Source organism: Muscardinus avellanarius (genome assembly GCF_963383645.1).
Source record: "Muscardinus avellanarius genome assembly, chromosome: 10".
NCBI lineage: Eukaryota > Metazoa > Chordata > Mammalia > Rodentia > Gliridae > Muscardinus > Muscardinus avellanarius.
Window position 1 is genome coordinate 53,033,986 of NC_137796.1, and position 15,547 is coordinate 53,049,532.

At 46.2% G+C, this 15,547-nt stretch overlaps 1 protein-coding gene across 2 annotated transcripts in view; it reads right to left on the reverse strand.

The window, feature by feature from the left end:
- Nucleotides 1–15,547, reverse strand: part of SPTBN4 (spectrin beta, non-erythrocytic 4) — a gene marked incomplete at both ends in the record, with an annotated part of 108,720 nt that overhangs the window by 26,518 nt on the left and 66,655 nt on the right. For both annotated transcript variants that reach the window (XM_080704410.1, XM_080704409.1), the window contains 2 exons: nucleotides 2,866–2,955; nucleotides 3,556–3,780. In XM_080704410.1, the coding sequence (XP_080560536.1) occupies nucleotides 2,866–2,955; nucleotides 3,556–3,780 (315 nt within the window). The remainder of the gene's footprint in view (nucleotides 1–2,865; nucleotides 2,956–3,555; nucleotides 3,781–15,547) is intronic.

Here is a 15,547-nt window from a genome sequence, read left to right on the forward strand (position 1 = left end):
AGTACTGGGGGTGGAACTCAGGGGCTTTTCTACCTCCGGGCTATCTTCCCAGACCTATTTTATATTTTATTTGGAAACAGGGTCTCACTAAGTTGCTGAGAGCCTCACTAAGTAGCTGAAGCTGGCTTCGAACCTGTGAGATCCTCCTATCTCAGCTTCCCAAGCGCAGGGATTACAAGTGTGTGCCACCACGCCTGGCTATTCATTATTATTACTATTTATTTATTTATTTATTTATTTATTTTTGGTGGTACTGGGGTTCCTGGAAACCCTTCTACCTCTGGGCTACACTCCCAGACCTATTTTATACTTTTTAAATTTGGAAACAGGGTCTCTAAAGCCAGCGTGGCTGGCTTTGAACCTGCGCAATCCTCCTGTCTCCGCCTCCCAAAGCCCGGGGATTACAAGCGTGGCTATTTTTTATTATTTTTGAAACAAGCTCTCACTGAGTTGCAGAGAGCCTCGCTAAGTAGCTGGGGCTGCCCACGAGCCTGCGACCCTCCTGTGTCAGCCTCCTGATGATCGTAAGTCTTTAATCAATGCATCACTATTATCACTATTCCTCTTTATGTGCCTTACTTTGGGCTTTGGTCACAGCGTTACTTTAACTAAAGGGTTTCTCTGCTATGGAGTTGAAAACCGCTGCTCCAGACCAACTCTCTACTTATTTAGATGTGGCAACTGAGGCCCAGAGAATGAAGAGATCCAGAGATTTTAATGTCTCTGTCTTTTCCTCCTCTAGGCATGCTGAGGTCCGGTTTGTTTGTGGTTTGTCTTTTTCTTTGCACCATATCCATTTTCCTCACTCATAGTCACAGGAACCTGTTTTTCTTTTCTTTCCTTTCTTTCTTTATTTTGTGTGTGTGTGTATGTGTGTGTGTGTGTGTGTGTGTGTATGTGTTTGTGTGGTACCGAGGGTGGAACCCAGGGGCTTTTCTACCTCTGGGCTTTACTCCCAGACCTATTTTATATTTTATTTGGAAACAGAGTCTCACTAAGCTGCTGAGAGCCTCACTAAGGAGCTGAGGGTGGCTTCCAACCTGTGTGATCCTCCTGTCTCAGCCTCCCAAGCACTGGGATTACAAGCGTGCCCCACCACGCCCGGCTTGACCCTGTTTTTCTTTTGGGACTCTCCCTTGCTTCCATCTCAGCCTGGGTAATTATGTTGACTCCACCAGCAGGTAGGGGCTAATGATCAGTTCCAATCTGTGGCCATCATGATTCGCTTGGGGCTGTGCACGTGACTCAAGTCAGGCCCGTAAGAGCTATTCTTGGGACTAATGGTGAGATTTTGAAAGGGAGAGATTCTCTTTGGTTTTGCTGGTGGGATAGACCTTAATCTGCGGGAGGCCTTTTATCACCAGATCAAAAAAAGAGAGTTGGACAGAGAACAAAGCTAACACAGAAAACAAAAACAAAACCAATAACAAACAGAAGCCAGTGACACATGCCTGTAATCCCAGTACTAGGGAGGCTGAGACAGAAGGATCACAGGTATGAGGCCAGCCTCAGCAATTTAGTGAGACACTGTTTCAGAAACCAAAAGGAAGCCAGGCATGGTGGTGCACACTTATATAATCCCAGTATTTAGGAGGCTGTGACAGGGGCATGGCAGCTTCAGCTACTTAGTGAGGCCACAGCAACTGAGTAAGACGCTGTTTAAAAAAATAATAGTCAGGTGGTGGCGCACGCTTGTAAACCCCATGGTTGGGAGGCAGAGACAGGAGGATCGCACAGGTTCGAAGCCAGCCACGCGCTGGCTTAGGAGACCCTGTTTCCAAATTTTAAAAATGTAAAAATAGGTCTGGGAATGTAGCCTGGAGGTAGAAGGGCTTCCAGGAACCCCAGTACCACCAAAATAATTAATAATAATAATAATAATAATAATAATAATAATAGTCACTGAGGTGTAGTTTGGAGGAAGAATGCCTCTGGGTTCAATCCCCAGTACAGTAAATAAAAATTTAAAAACCTAAAAGGAAGCCAGGCATGGTGATACAGGCCCGTAATCCTAGTACTTGGTAGGCTGAGACAGGAGTGCAGGTTTGAGGACAGCCTCAGCAAGTAGTGAGACTCTCATCTACCTAGCAAGACCCTGTTTCAAAATAAAAATTAAAAAAAGCTGAGTGTGGTGGCATACGTTTGCAATCCCAGTACTTGGGAGGCTGAGACAGAAGGATCACAGTTTTGCAGCCAGTCTCAGCTATTTAGTGTGGCCCTCTGCAACTTAGTGAGACCCTGTTTCAAAATAAAGAATAAAACATAAGAGCCGGGCGTGATGGTGCACCCTTGTAATACCAGCATTTGGGAGGCTGAGATGGATTACAGTTCTCAGACAGCCTCAGCTACTTAGTAAGGTCCCTTGCAACTCAGTGAGACCTTGTTTCAAAATAAAGAATGAAAGCCGGGTGTGGTGGCGCACACTTGTAATCCACGTGCTTGGGAGGCTGAGACAGGAGGATGGCGCAGGTTCGAAGCCAACCCTGTTTCCAAATAAAATATAAAATAGGTCTGGGAGTGTATCCCAGAGAGGTAGAGGGCCCCTGGGTTCCATTCCCAGTACCACAAAAAAAAAAAAAAAAAAAAGGGCTGGAGGTATAGCTCAGAGGTAGAATGTCCCTGGTTTCAAAAAATAAAACAAGAAGAAAACAGAGTCAAAAGGTGCATAACAATAACAAGAAGCACCTAGATGCATCTGGACCTGATGTCCAGCCTTTGCACTAACAAAAGCCAATAAATTCATATTCATTCTCATCCACTCATATATTCATATCCTCATTCTCTCTCTCAGCTTTAACCACCCTGAGCAATCTTCTATCACCCATATCCACATGTGTTCTAACTCCCTCACCTGGCTCAGCTCACCTGGTTCTTTTTGATGTGCTGCTGGACAGCCTGCAAGCCGCTGCCTCGCTCTGTCTGCATGGCCAGGGGCAGCCGCTCCTGAACCCAGGCCTGGAGAGGACAAGAGGGGCAGGTGAAGGAGAGAATGCACACAAGGACTGCTGCCCCCTCCTCGCCGCAAGCCCCCGCTCTACATCGAATGGCTGCGGACACGCTGCACGCAGACACGCTGCACGCAGACACGCTCCTGTAAGTCCTGCTTCCTGCAGTTCCCTCGCATTTGCTCCTGCTTGTGGTCTTCCTTTGGATCTCAGCGCAGACACCCCTCCTCCAGGAAGCCCTCCCCGACGCCGCCTTGTCCGGACTCGCACTCTCTGTGGGCTCACCCTAACCGCCTTGGGTTGTCACCGCCTGGGGGCCTGTTTTCTGCTTTGGACTCTGAGCCTTCTCTGGGCAGCGGTGGGGTCTGCCTTAGTTAGCTGCTGACCCCAACACTGTCCAAGCTAGGGCCCGACGACCCACGAGGTCCCCGTGAGTGAGTGAGCGAGTCAAAAAGTGGCTGAATGAGGAAATGAATAGATGTGAACGAGTGAATGAGTAATATCTAAACGAGTGGAGGAAGAAATAAAGTATAAACGAGTGAATCACTAAACGATTGAAAGGGTGTGCCCCGCCCTCGATCCCCGCCCCTCCGGCCCCGCCCCTCCTCACCAGCTCGTCGTCCAGGTCGTGCGCCACCTGGTGCAGCTCCTTGGAGGCCAGCAGCAGGCGGCGGCGCTCCTGCAGGGGCTCGAGCAGGCGCACCAGCCGCTCGCCCACCGCGCTCTGCCGCTCGCCCACCAGCTCCTTGCTCGCCGGCTCCAGCGGCAGCGCGGCCGTCTGTGCCTGCAACTCTCCCACCTCGCGGTACCACTCCTCCACCTGGGACTCCATCGACTGTGGGGACAGGGCAGGGTCAGCGGGCCCCACCCGCCCTCCTGGTCGTGCGGTGGCTCCTCAGTAGTCAGTGCCCTTTAATGACGCCCACCATTCATTCCACTCGGTCCCCTCCAGAAGCGCCGCCGTCCCGCAAGATCCTGCAACACACTGAGCTAGTCCCTGCCTCGGGGTTCTGCCTTTGCAGAGCCCTCTGCTCTGCCAAGCGTGCTCCTCGTCAATCAGATTTCAGCTCAAATATTACCTTCTCAAAGAGGCCCATCTGATCCCGGAACTAAAATGGACCATTAATTCCCAGAACAACCCTTCAAAGTTGATAGCATCCCTATTTTACAAAGAAGGAAACTGAAAGCCAAGAAGTCAGTGATTTGTCCTAAGACCTAACCTTGCCAGGTATCAAAATAAACACAAAGGAGCCGGGCGTGGCAGCGCACGCTTGTAATCCCAGACTTCGGAAGGCTGAGACAGGAGGCTCGCGGTTCCCGGACAGTCTCAGCTACTTAGTGAGGCCCTTCGCAATTCAGTGAGACCCTGTTGCAAAGTAAAATAAAAAAAGGGGGGGGGCAGAGAGTGTAGCTTGGCGCTCAAATGCCCTTGGGTTAAGGAAAAATAAAAAAAATAAACACAACGGTATAGCGATCTGGATAATTATTGTGCCATAGGAATAGAGTAAAAGCTTCCTTTTTTTTTTTTTTTTTTTTCGGTACTAGGGATGAAACCTCCAGGCTACACCCTTGGTCCTGTTTTTTAGTCTTTTTATTTTTTTGAAACAGTGTCTCACTGAGTTGCAAGGGCCTGGATAAGTAGCTGAGGCTGTCTGGGAACCCAACTTCTTCAGTCTCCACCTCCAGAATGCGGGGATTACAAGCCCCACCAAGTAAAAGCATCTCTAAGAGCACCAGAGAATGAAAATATTTTATAAAGGCTATTTCAAATCCCCAAGGAAAAGATGGATTATTTAATTAATGGTCATGGGCCAACTGGCTAACAAATTTAGCTGGATCCCTTCTTTGGGCTTTATACTGAAAGCAGTTCCAGATGGGTTAAAGACGTAAATGGAATAAGTAAATCCATAAGAAAACCTGGGCAAAATGCGCAGATACTCTTGGGATGGAAAGGACCTTTCCAGGCATAAAAGCCATAAAGGAAAAGATTTATAAATTTGAACACATAAAAACACTTCTGCATACCTGTAATCCCAGTACTTGAGAGGCTGAGACAGGAAAATAGCAGGATTGAGGCCAGACTCGGTAATTTAGTGAGAACCTTAGTAACTCAGCAAGACTTGTTTTAAAATAAAGGGCTGGGGATCTAACTGGGAGGTACAATGCACTTGAATTCGAGGAGGAGGAGGAGGAGGAGGAGGAGGAGGAGGAGGAGGAGGAGGAGGAGGAGGAGGAGATGCACTGATCATAATTTCCTAGATGTAGTTAGAAGACAAATGACAAACTGGAAAACCATATTTGACAGACATGAGGGCCCAGAACTACTTTCTTTAGCAGAAAATCCCCCTCTATCCTGCTTCCTATGTCTCCACACCATTTACCACAGTTGGATAACTGTCTTTACTCTTGGGTTTTTTCCCTTTGTTTGTTTTTGTGGTACTGGGCATTATACCTCTGAGCTATACCCCCAGCCCTCTTTTATTATTTATTTATTTATTTATTTATTTATTTATTTAGTGGTACTGATGGAACCCAGGGGCTTTCTACCTACAGGCTTTACTCCCAGACCTATTTTACATTTTGTTTGGAAACAGGTTCTCACTAAGTTGCAGAGGGCCTCACTAAGTAGCTGAGGCTGGCTTTGAATCTGTGATCCTCCTGTCTCAGCCCCCAAATACTGGGATTACAAGTATGCTTCACCATGTCCAGCTTATTTTTTATTTAAAAACAGGGTTGAAACCAAGTGAAGTGGCACATACTTGTAATCCCAGTACTTGGGAGGCTGAGACAGGAGGATCGCAGGTTTGCAGCCAGCCGCAGCTACTTAGTGAGGCTCTCACCAACTTAGTGAGATCCTCTTTCAAAAATAAAGAATAAAAAAATAGGGCTGGGGTGTAGCATGGAGGTAAAATGCCCCTGGGTTCAATCTCCAGTACTGCAATAATAATAATTATTGTTGTTGTTGTTATTATTATTATAAGCCAGCGTGGTGGCACATGCTTGTAATCACAGCATCTGGGAGGCTGAAACAGGAGGATCTGAGTTCTCAGCCAGCCTAGGCTACTCAGTGAGGCCCTTTGCAACTTATTGAGACCCTGTTTCAATATAAAGAATAAACAGCATGGCTGGGGGTGTAGCTCAGAGATATAATGTCTCTGAGTTCCATCTCCCGACCATACACACAGAATAAATAATAATAATATTATTATAAAACAGAGTCTTGCGCCAGGGATGGTGGCTCACGCTTGTAATCCCCGCACTTGGGAGACAGGAGGATCGTGCAGGTTTGAAGCCAGCTGCGCTGGCTTAAGAGACCCTGTTTCCAAATTTTTTTTAAAAAGTATAAAATAAGTCTGGGAGTGTAGCCCGGAGGTAGAAGGTACCCAGTACCACCAAAATAAATAAATAAATAAATAAATAAATAAATAAATAAATAAATAAAACATAGTTTTGCTAAATTGCAGAGGTTGGCCTTGAGCCCTCAATCTTCCTGTCTCAGCCTCTCCTGTAGTGGGATTATAGGCATGTGCCACCATGCCCAGCAGTTGTGTGCTTTCAATTGCTCTCTTGCTTCTAGAATGTGAGCCCATGAAGGCAGGGCGGTGTCAAGTTCACTGCAGTATTCCCAAGCACCTGGAGCAGTATCTGACCCACCATAGCCCTCACTGTTCATCAGCGCAGGACATCAGCAAAGAAAAAGACTGCCCTCCCAATAAATAGGCCTCGGATATGAACAGGCAATACACGGAAGAAATAAGCTTATGAAAAGATGCCCAGTCTCACAGTCTCACCAATCAGCAGGAAAATGAAAATTAAAACAAGATATCCTTTTCTATTTCATCAGATTGACAAAAGTGTGAAGGACAGATAATATCTAGTGTTGGCAAAGATGCAGGGAGAAGGGCACATTCAGCCACTGTGGGTGAGGGTGTAAATGGGGAGAGCTTTTTGGGAAGGCAATTTGGCAGGTCCTATCAAAATGACCCAACACCCACACTGCCACTTCTAGGAATAGAGCTAAAGAAATATTGGCACATATGCTCAAAGATGTTTGTCCAAGGATCCCATCACAGTGGATTTTCTAATGGGGGAAAAATAAATTGAGCTCAGTGCCCATCAAGAGTGAAATGGTTAAACAAATCTGCATGAGTATGGAATAATAGAGTTATTGTGGAGAGTAAAAAGCAATTTCAGGCCTACATATGATAGATATTTGTAGTGAATTGCACACGCATAAAAATTCCCTGGAGTAAACAAGAAATTAATAACAGATGGTACCTAGTTACAGGATGAAAACATAGTGAATAGAGAACAGAGATGGAGAGGATTTTCATGGAGGATTTTCTGTGTATTTTTGATGTCTGAGCCATGAAAATTTATTTAAAATTTTAAGTTAAACTTGAAAATAAATAAAACAGAAAAATCCCACATGAGTACACTTGCAAATGCATAAAAAAAGATCTAGAAGGATGCATAATAAATAATAATTAAGATTCCTTTTTATATGTGTGTGGTACTGGTGACTGAACGCAGGGGCATTCTACCTCTCAGCCACACCCCCAGCCCTTTTTATTTTTTGTTTTGAAACAGCATTTTACTAGGTTGCTGAATCTCACTAAATTGCTGAGGCTGGCCTTGAACTTGTGATCTTCCTGTTTCAGTCTCGTGAGTACTGAGATTACAGATGTGACACTTAGGGTTCCTCTTGCTGTGTGGAATTCAGAGGTGGGTTGAAGGGAGACTTTATATTTTACTGAAGGCTTCCAGGTTAGTAAGGCATTTTACCAAAATAATGCATTTATATATTATGGTGTGATTCTAAACAGATGAAGGAAAGCTAGAGAAGAAAACAAAATAATAATAAAATTAAATGGTAGCAGATTGTGGCAAATGACTGCAAACTCCAACTCAAGAACCAAGTCGAGATTTCTGTTCCAAGGTTCTGTAACACGGAGTTGTTGGTTTTGCCTGCCCAATATCCATTCCCTCCTTCCAAGCACCTCAATTCCAATTTTCAAGTCCCAAGGAACTAATGAAACTTATAAGAGTTCCAAAGTAACCCAAGTCTGGCCAATGAGAACACAGAAATCAACCTAGACATCTGGATTGGGTTAAGAATGGTCATGTTCCCTAAGATGGGCCAATGAAAGCTCTTTCCACTTCCCAAAGAGCGGATGAGACTCTACCTCCTTGTGGTTAAAGACAGGCCATGTGCCCAGCCAATGAGAACACCGAATCGCCCTTGCCACGGAGGCCTGGGTCAGAGACGGGCAAGTGACCTAAGATGAGCCAATTAAAATGTTTCCCGCTTCTGCGTGCCACAGCCCTGGCACTCTCTTCCCCACCAGTTCCTAAGCTAGGATGTAGGCTGGCAATACTGGATGCCATCTTGCCACCATGAGGAAAGGGGCTCCCTGACAATGAAATCAACACAGAGGAAAGCAGGGCTCAGAAGTGGAGAGAGCCCAGCATTTGGGAGGCTGAAACAGGAGGATCACGGTTCACAGACAGCCTCTGCTACTTAGTGAGATCCTTGGCAACTCAGTGAGACCGTATTTCAAAATAAAGAATAAAAAATAGGGCTGGGGGTGTAGCTCAGAGGTAGAATGACCCTGGGTTCAATCCCCAGTACTGAAGGGGAAAAAAAAAGAGTGGAGAGAGAAGCAGGGTGTGGTGGTGCTGAGGCAGACTAGAGGATCTCAGGTTCAAGACCAGTCTCAACATTTTCATGAGACCTCAGCAACTTAGCAAGAGCCTGTTTCAAAGTAAAAAATGAAATAGGAATGGAAGGCTAGGCATGGTGACATACAATTGTAATCTCAGCACTTGGGAGCCTAAGACAGGAGGATCACGCAGGTTCAAAGCCAGCCTCAGCTATTTAGTGAGGCTCTCAGCAACTTAGTAAGATCCTGTTTCCAAATAAAGTATAAAATAGGTCTGGGAGTGTAGTCTGGAGATAGAAAAGACCCTGGGTTCCACCCCCAGTACCGAAAAAAAAATATGGATGGAGGTTTAGTTAAATGTAGAATGCCCCTGGGTTCAGTCCCCACGAGAGAGAGGGGGGCAGGCAGACAGACAGACAGACAGACAGACAGACAGACAGACACACACACACAGGCGCACACACCAGAAGACATCTTTGAATGACGAATCCAGTGATGCTAAAGGTGTATACTCCCCTGGAATTTTCAGCTATGTGGGCTAAATTAGTTGGTTTGGAATGCTTATGAACCACACTCCAAAATGTCCCAACCCAGCCAGGGCCTGGTGGCACATGTCTGTAATCCTAGTACTTGGGAACTGAGGCAGGAGGATCACAGATTCAAGACAAGCCTTAGCAACTTAGGGAGGTCCCTCATAAATGTAACAAGCCCCTGTTCAAAATAAAAGAATAAACTGGGGCTGGGGGCATAGCTCAGAAGTAGAATGCCTTTAGGTTCAACCTCCAGTACCAAAACAACAACAACAGAGTCCCAACTCAGCTAGGCATGGTGGCACAGACTTGTAATTCCAGTACTTGGGAGGCCGAGACAGGAAGGTTGCAGGTTTGTGACCAGCCTCAGCTACTTAGTGAGGCTCTCTGCAATGTAGTGAGACCCTTTTCAAATAAAGAATAAAAAATAGGGCTGAAAAAAAATAGTGCTGGGGTGTAGCTCAGAGGTAGAATGTTCCATCCCTAGTAAAACACACACACACACACACACACACACACACACACACACACACACAGAGTCCCAATCCACTTATACAGTTCACAAACTATAAGGGAATAAAAATGTGTAAGAAAGAAAACCTTATAATGAATCATAAATACATAAACATGATTTTTTTTTTGTGGAACTAGGGTTGAACCCAGGGTCATTCTAATTCCAGGCTACACTCCCATCCCTATTTTTTTATTCTTTATTTGGAAACAGAGTCTAAGTTGTCAAGAGCCTCGCTAAGTGGCTGAGGCTGGCCGAGAACCTGCAATCCTTCTGCCTCAGCCTCCCAAGTACTGGGATTACAAGCGTGCGCCACCACGCCAGGCTTATAAGAATTTTAACAGGTGCAATGACAAGAAGCAGAAATCAAAGAAGAAATAGTCACCTCTGAATCTCCTTCCTTAGAGGAACACTGCCTACACTGTAGTGATAAGAAGAATCAAAATGCATTCAATTTCAGGGAACTCTTAAAAATCTGAAATGTCTTCCTCATAAACTATAGTTTTGCACCAGAATAAAACCCCTCCACCACATTTTCAGTAAGTAACCTTATGGAATAATCCCAGGGACTGATGCTTTTCTCCACCCCCCATCATGTGCACGCTCACCGGTGTGTGTGTGTGTGTGTGTGTGTGTGTGTGTGTAGTACTGGGGACTGAACCCAGGGGCATTCTACCTCTGAGCTACACTCCTAGCCCTAATTTCTTATTATTTTTGAAACAAGGTCTCACTAAGTAGAAGAGGGCCTCACTAAGTAGCTGAGGCTGGCCCCCAGCCTGTGATCCTCCTGTCTCAGCCTCCCAAGTACTAGGATTACAAGCATGCACCACATACCCAAAAATGCTACACATTTTGTTTTTAATGCTTTTTTCTTTTCTTTCTTTTTTCTTTTTGTTATTTTGTTTTTTGCTGAGATACTGAGGATTTAACCCAGAGCCTTAAAATGGGCATGGTGGCACATGTTTGTAATCCCAGTACTTGGAAGGCTGAGACAGGAGGATTGAAGGTTCACAGCTAGCCTCAGCTAGTGAGTGAGGCCCTCTGCAACATAATGAGACCATGTTTAAAAATAAAGAATAAGCCGGGCGTGGCGGCGCACGCTTGTAATCCCTGCGCTTGGGAGGCAGAGACAGGAGGATGGCGCTGGTTTGAAGCCAGCCGCGCGCACTGGCTTAGGAGACCCTGTTTCCAAAAGAAAAAAATATAAAATAGGTCTGGGAGTGTAGCCCGGAGGTAGAAGGGCTTCCAGGAACCCCAGTACCACAAAAAAAAAAAAAAAAAAAAAAAAGAAGAAGAAGAAGAAGAATAAAAAATAGGGCTGAGGGTGTAGCTCAAAGGTAGACTGCCTCTGGGTTCCATCCCCAGTACCGAAAAAAATTTCTAATCTCCCTCCCAGAGCCTGAAGCAAGTGCTGCACCACTGAGCTGCACCCTCAGCTGACATCTGTCTTTAACCAGCCTTCTGTTCAGAGACCTTTGGGTTGTTTCCAATCTGCTCCTGGTATAAATAGCTCTGCAGCCGGCATTCCTGTCCATACATATTTAAGCCTATGTGCAAATATTTCTGTAGAAAATGGTTGAGGTAAAATTCCTAGGCCAAAATTATATGCATTGATTTTTTTTGATAGATATTGTGAAGTATTCTGAAACAACAGTGGCCACATCTGCCATTTGAGAGACACTGACTCCCCACACATTCACCATTACTAAGTACCAGTGTTTTCATCACTGGCGCTGAAAGGTGGGGTTCAGCTGGTCATGGTGGCACACACCTGGAATCCCAGTACTTGAGAAGCTGAGACAGGAGGATCACAGGTTCAAGGACATGATCATCAGCAAGTAGTGAGACTCTCATTAAACTAATGGGACCTTGTTTCAAAATAAAGAATAAAGTAGGACTGGGGGTGTAGCTCAGAGGGAGAATGGCCCTAGGTTCAATTCCCAGTACAAAATAGAGAAAGGAAGAAAGGAAAAGATAAAAAGAAAGGTGAGGTGAGGTTCCCCCTGCCCTATTTTTTATTTTGAAACAGTGTCTCACTAAGTTGTGGAGGGCCCAAGTAGCTGAGGCCATCCACAACTGTGATCCTCCAGTCTCAGTCTCCCAAATGCTGGGATTGCAAGCGTGCGCCACCACACCTGGCTCTCTGCTTCTCTTTTAATTGGACAACCACAGTTCATAAAGATGGGCCAGGTGGGGTGGCACTCACCTGTAATTCTAGTACTTGGGAGGCTGTGACAGGAGGATCAGAGTTTTAAGGTCAGCCAGCAACTTAGCAAAACCCTGTTTCAAAATAAAATAGAAAATAGAGCTGGAGGTGTAGCTCCTAAGCTCAATTCCCATAACCACACATATTAAAAAAAAAAAAAAAAGGGCAGGGCGTGGTGGCATACGCTTGTAATCCCCGCGCTTGGGAGGCTGAGACAGGAGGATCGTGCAGGTTCAAAGCCAGCCTCGGCTACTTGGTGAGGCTCTCAGCAACTTAGTGAGACCCTGTTTCCAAATAAAGTATAAAACAGGTCTGGGAGTATAGCCCGGAGGTGAAAAGCCTCTAGGTTCCACCCCCAGTACCACCAAAAAAAAAAAAAAAAAAAGTGTCACCTGCCCTACATCACATAATAGTGGAATGGGGATTCAAACCCTGGACCAGACCACATAACTCTGGAATTTGGGACTCTTGCCTTTGGTGATACCAAGCTGGATGCAGAAATGTGGGAAGGTAAGAACAAGGGGTAGGGGGAGGAGCGCTGCATAGGGTGGTGTGGGTGTGGGGAGTCTCCAGGGCCCAGCAACTGCAAAGTCTCCCTCCAGCTCAGCCCCTCACATGGCAGGAGACCAGCACCCACCCCTACAAACAGGAGACCGAAGCTGAGCCAGACCAGCTGGCCAGCCCCCAAGGGCTGGGACTCCACCATCTGGTCCCTCAACCAGGAGGCCCTAGGAGAGGACTTTGGGTCATGAGTCCTGGACCTGGGAGGTGGGGTCTCTGCTGCAGTGGCTGAGGGATGTGGGGGAGGAAACGGGACGTAAAGGGTGGGAGGTAGAGGCGAAGATCAATAAAAAGAGACAGAAAAGCCGGGATGGTAGTGTGCTCCTGTAGTCCCAGTACTTGGGAGGCTGAGACAAGAGAATCACAGGCTCCAGGCCGGCCTCAGCAACTTACACAGACAGCAATTCAGTGCGACCCCGTTTCAAAATAAAAGGGCTGGGTTGTAGCTCAAAGGTAGAATGCCCCTGGGTTCCACTGAGAGAGGGGGAGGTGGGGGAGAGGGAAGGAGGAAGAGGAGGAGGAAGAAGAGAGGAGGACAGAAGGAAGCAGAGAGACATAAGCAGCAATGGAAGCAAAGGACAAAGACTGAGGGGGGGGGCGGCCAGGACACTTGCCAGGCTGGACAGGGCCTTGCAAGGCCCCTCCCCAGGGCAGCTCAGGAGGCCCAGCTGACCTCCACTAGGTCACTCCCTGCCTGGGGCTCCCTCTGCTGGGGAAAAGGGCAAGGAGCCCTGAGCTGGGGCAGCCTCTGGCACTTAAGGCCATGACCACTGGTCTTTTTTTTCTTTTGCGGGTCTGGGGATGGAACCCAGTGACATCTGACCTCCAACCTATACCCCCTGCCCTATTTTTTATTCTTTATTTTATTCTTTATCTTGAAACAGGGTCTCACTAAGTTGCAGAGGGCCTCACTAAATAGATGAGGCTGTCTGCAAACCGCGATCTTCCAGTCTCAGCCTCTGGAATGCTGGGATTACAAGTGTGCGCCACTACGCCCGGCCTTAGTCCTTAGTTCTGTCTGGGCCTCAGCCTCTCCTTTGGACAACGGGGACTCCATCTCATAATTAGAGGCTCCAAATCCTTCCTCTGAGCCGGGCGTGGTGGCGCACGCTTGTAATCCCCGCGCTTGGGAGGCTGAGACAGGAGGATCGCACGGATTCGAAGCCAGCCTCAGCAACTTAGTGAGGCTTTCAGCAACTTATTGAGACCCTGTTTCCAAATAAAATATAAAAAATTTCTGGGAGTATAGCCCAGAGGTAGAAAGCCTCTGGGTTCCACCCCCAGTACCACCAAAAAAAAAAAAAAAAAAAAAAATAGGGCTGGGGGTGTGGCTCGGAGGTAGAATGCTCCTGGGTTCCATTCCCAATACCGCAAAAAAAAAAAAAACAAAAAAACAAGAACAACAACAACAACAACTCTATTTTCAGAAAGAGGAGTGAGGAGTTACTGTGCAAATGCATAGGCCACAGTGAGGTATTACTTCCTGCCCACAGCACTAGGGAAAATCTAAAAAGTCTGATGGTGTCAAATGTTGGCCAGGATGGAGGGAACTGGAGCTCCTCCACTGCAGGGGAGAGAGCAGAGGACATGGGCACCAACTGGCAAGGTCAACTGCGCCCCAGAGAGCTCCTGTGTGTAACACTATCTTCACATCATTCCATATGCCACTCCCCAAGATACATTACATTTATTTTTCTCTTCTTTTTTTTTTTTTTTTGTATTGGGAATTGTACCCAGGCGTTTCTACCTCTGAGCTCTACCCTGGCCCTTTTTATTTTTATTTTAACAGTGTCTCAGTAAATTGCTGAGAGTCTTGCTAAATTACTAAGGCTGCCAGCCTCAGCTACCTGTGAGGCCCTCTGCAATTTAGTGAGACCCTGTTTCAAAACAAAGAATAAAAAATTAGGCTGTGGGTATAGCTCAGGGGTAGAATGACCTTGGATTCAAACCCTAGTACCACCACCAAAAAAAAAAAAAAAAAAAAAAAAAAAACTTCTGAGGTTTGGCCATGAACCTGTAATCCTCCTGTCTCCGACTCCTAAGTACTGGGATTACAGACATACACCACCATGTTCGGCTCCCAAAATACATTTCTACAAAGCAATAGGGAGAAGGAAAAATGTCCAAGCTCCTGTGACCTTCCAAGTTTCAGTAACTCCTACCTTTGCTCTGTGGCTGGGGGAGGTGAAGGTTCCTAGCTGTTAGATCCAGGGCGCTACACTTCTGTGGCCTCTCCCCAGGCCCTGCTTACATCTTTGTCAAGACTCTTTGAAGACACATATATTGGCACATGGCTGTAATCCCAGTACTTGGTAAACTGAGACCAGAAGATCCCAGGGCAGGTCCAAAGACAGTCTTGGCAATTTAGTGAAACCTTGTTTCAAGCTGGGCACAGTGGCCTAATATCCCAGCATTTGGAAGGCTGAGACAGGAGGATCGTGGTTCACAGACAGCCTTAGCTACTTAGTGAGGCCTCTGCAACTCAGTGCGACCCTGTTTCAAAATAAAGAATAAAAAAGAGGGCTGGGGGCATAGCTCGAAGGTAGAGTGCCCCTGGGTTCCATCACCAGGACCACAAATAAAATAAAATAAAATAAAATAAAATAAAATAAAATAAAATAAAATAAAATGAAAAATAAGCCAGGTGTGATGGTGCATGCTTGTAATCCCAGCATTTGGGAGGCTGAGACAGAAGGATCAAGGTTTGTGGCCAGTTTCAGCTACTTAGTGAGGCCCTTTGCAACTCAGTGAGACCCTGTTTCAAAATAAAAAATAAAAAATGGGGCTGGAAGTGTGACTCAGAGGTAGAATGCCTCTGGGTTCCATCCCAAGTACCGCAAAAAAAAAAAAAAAAAAAAAAAAATAGGGCTAGAATATGGCCTACTCATATTGTATCCCTGGGTACAACCCCCAGTACTACAAACAACAAATAAACTCTTTGAAAGGAAAGGGCTTCTCAGATTTCCTCAGTTGAGCATGTCTTCCATTTCTAGTGCAGACCCTGAAAGCCACAAATCTGTTTTTTTTCTCTCTCTCTCTTTTTTTTCCAGTGCTCGAGATCAAACGTAGGGCTTTGTGCATGTGGGGGTGGGGCAAAGTGCTCTACACTGAGCTACTCCATTATCCCAACC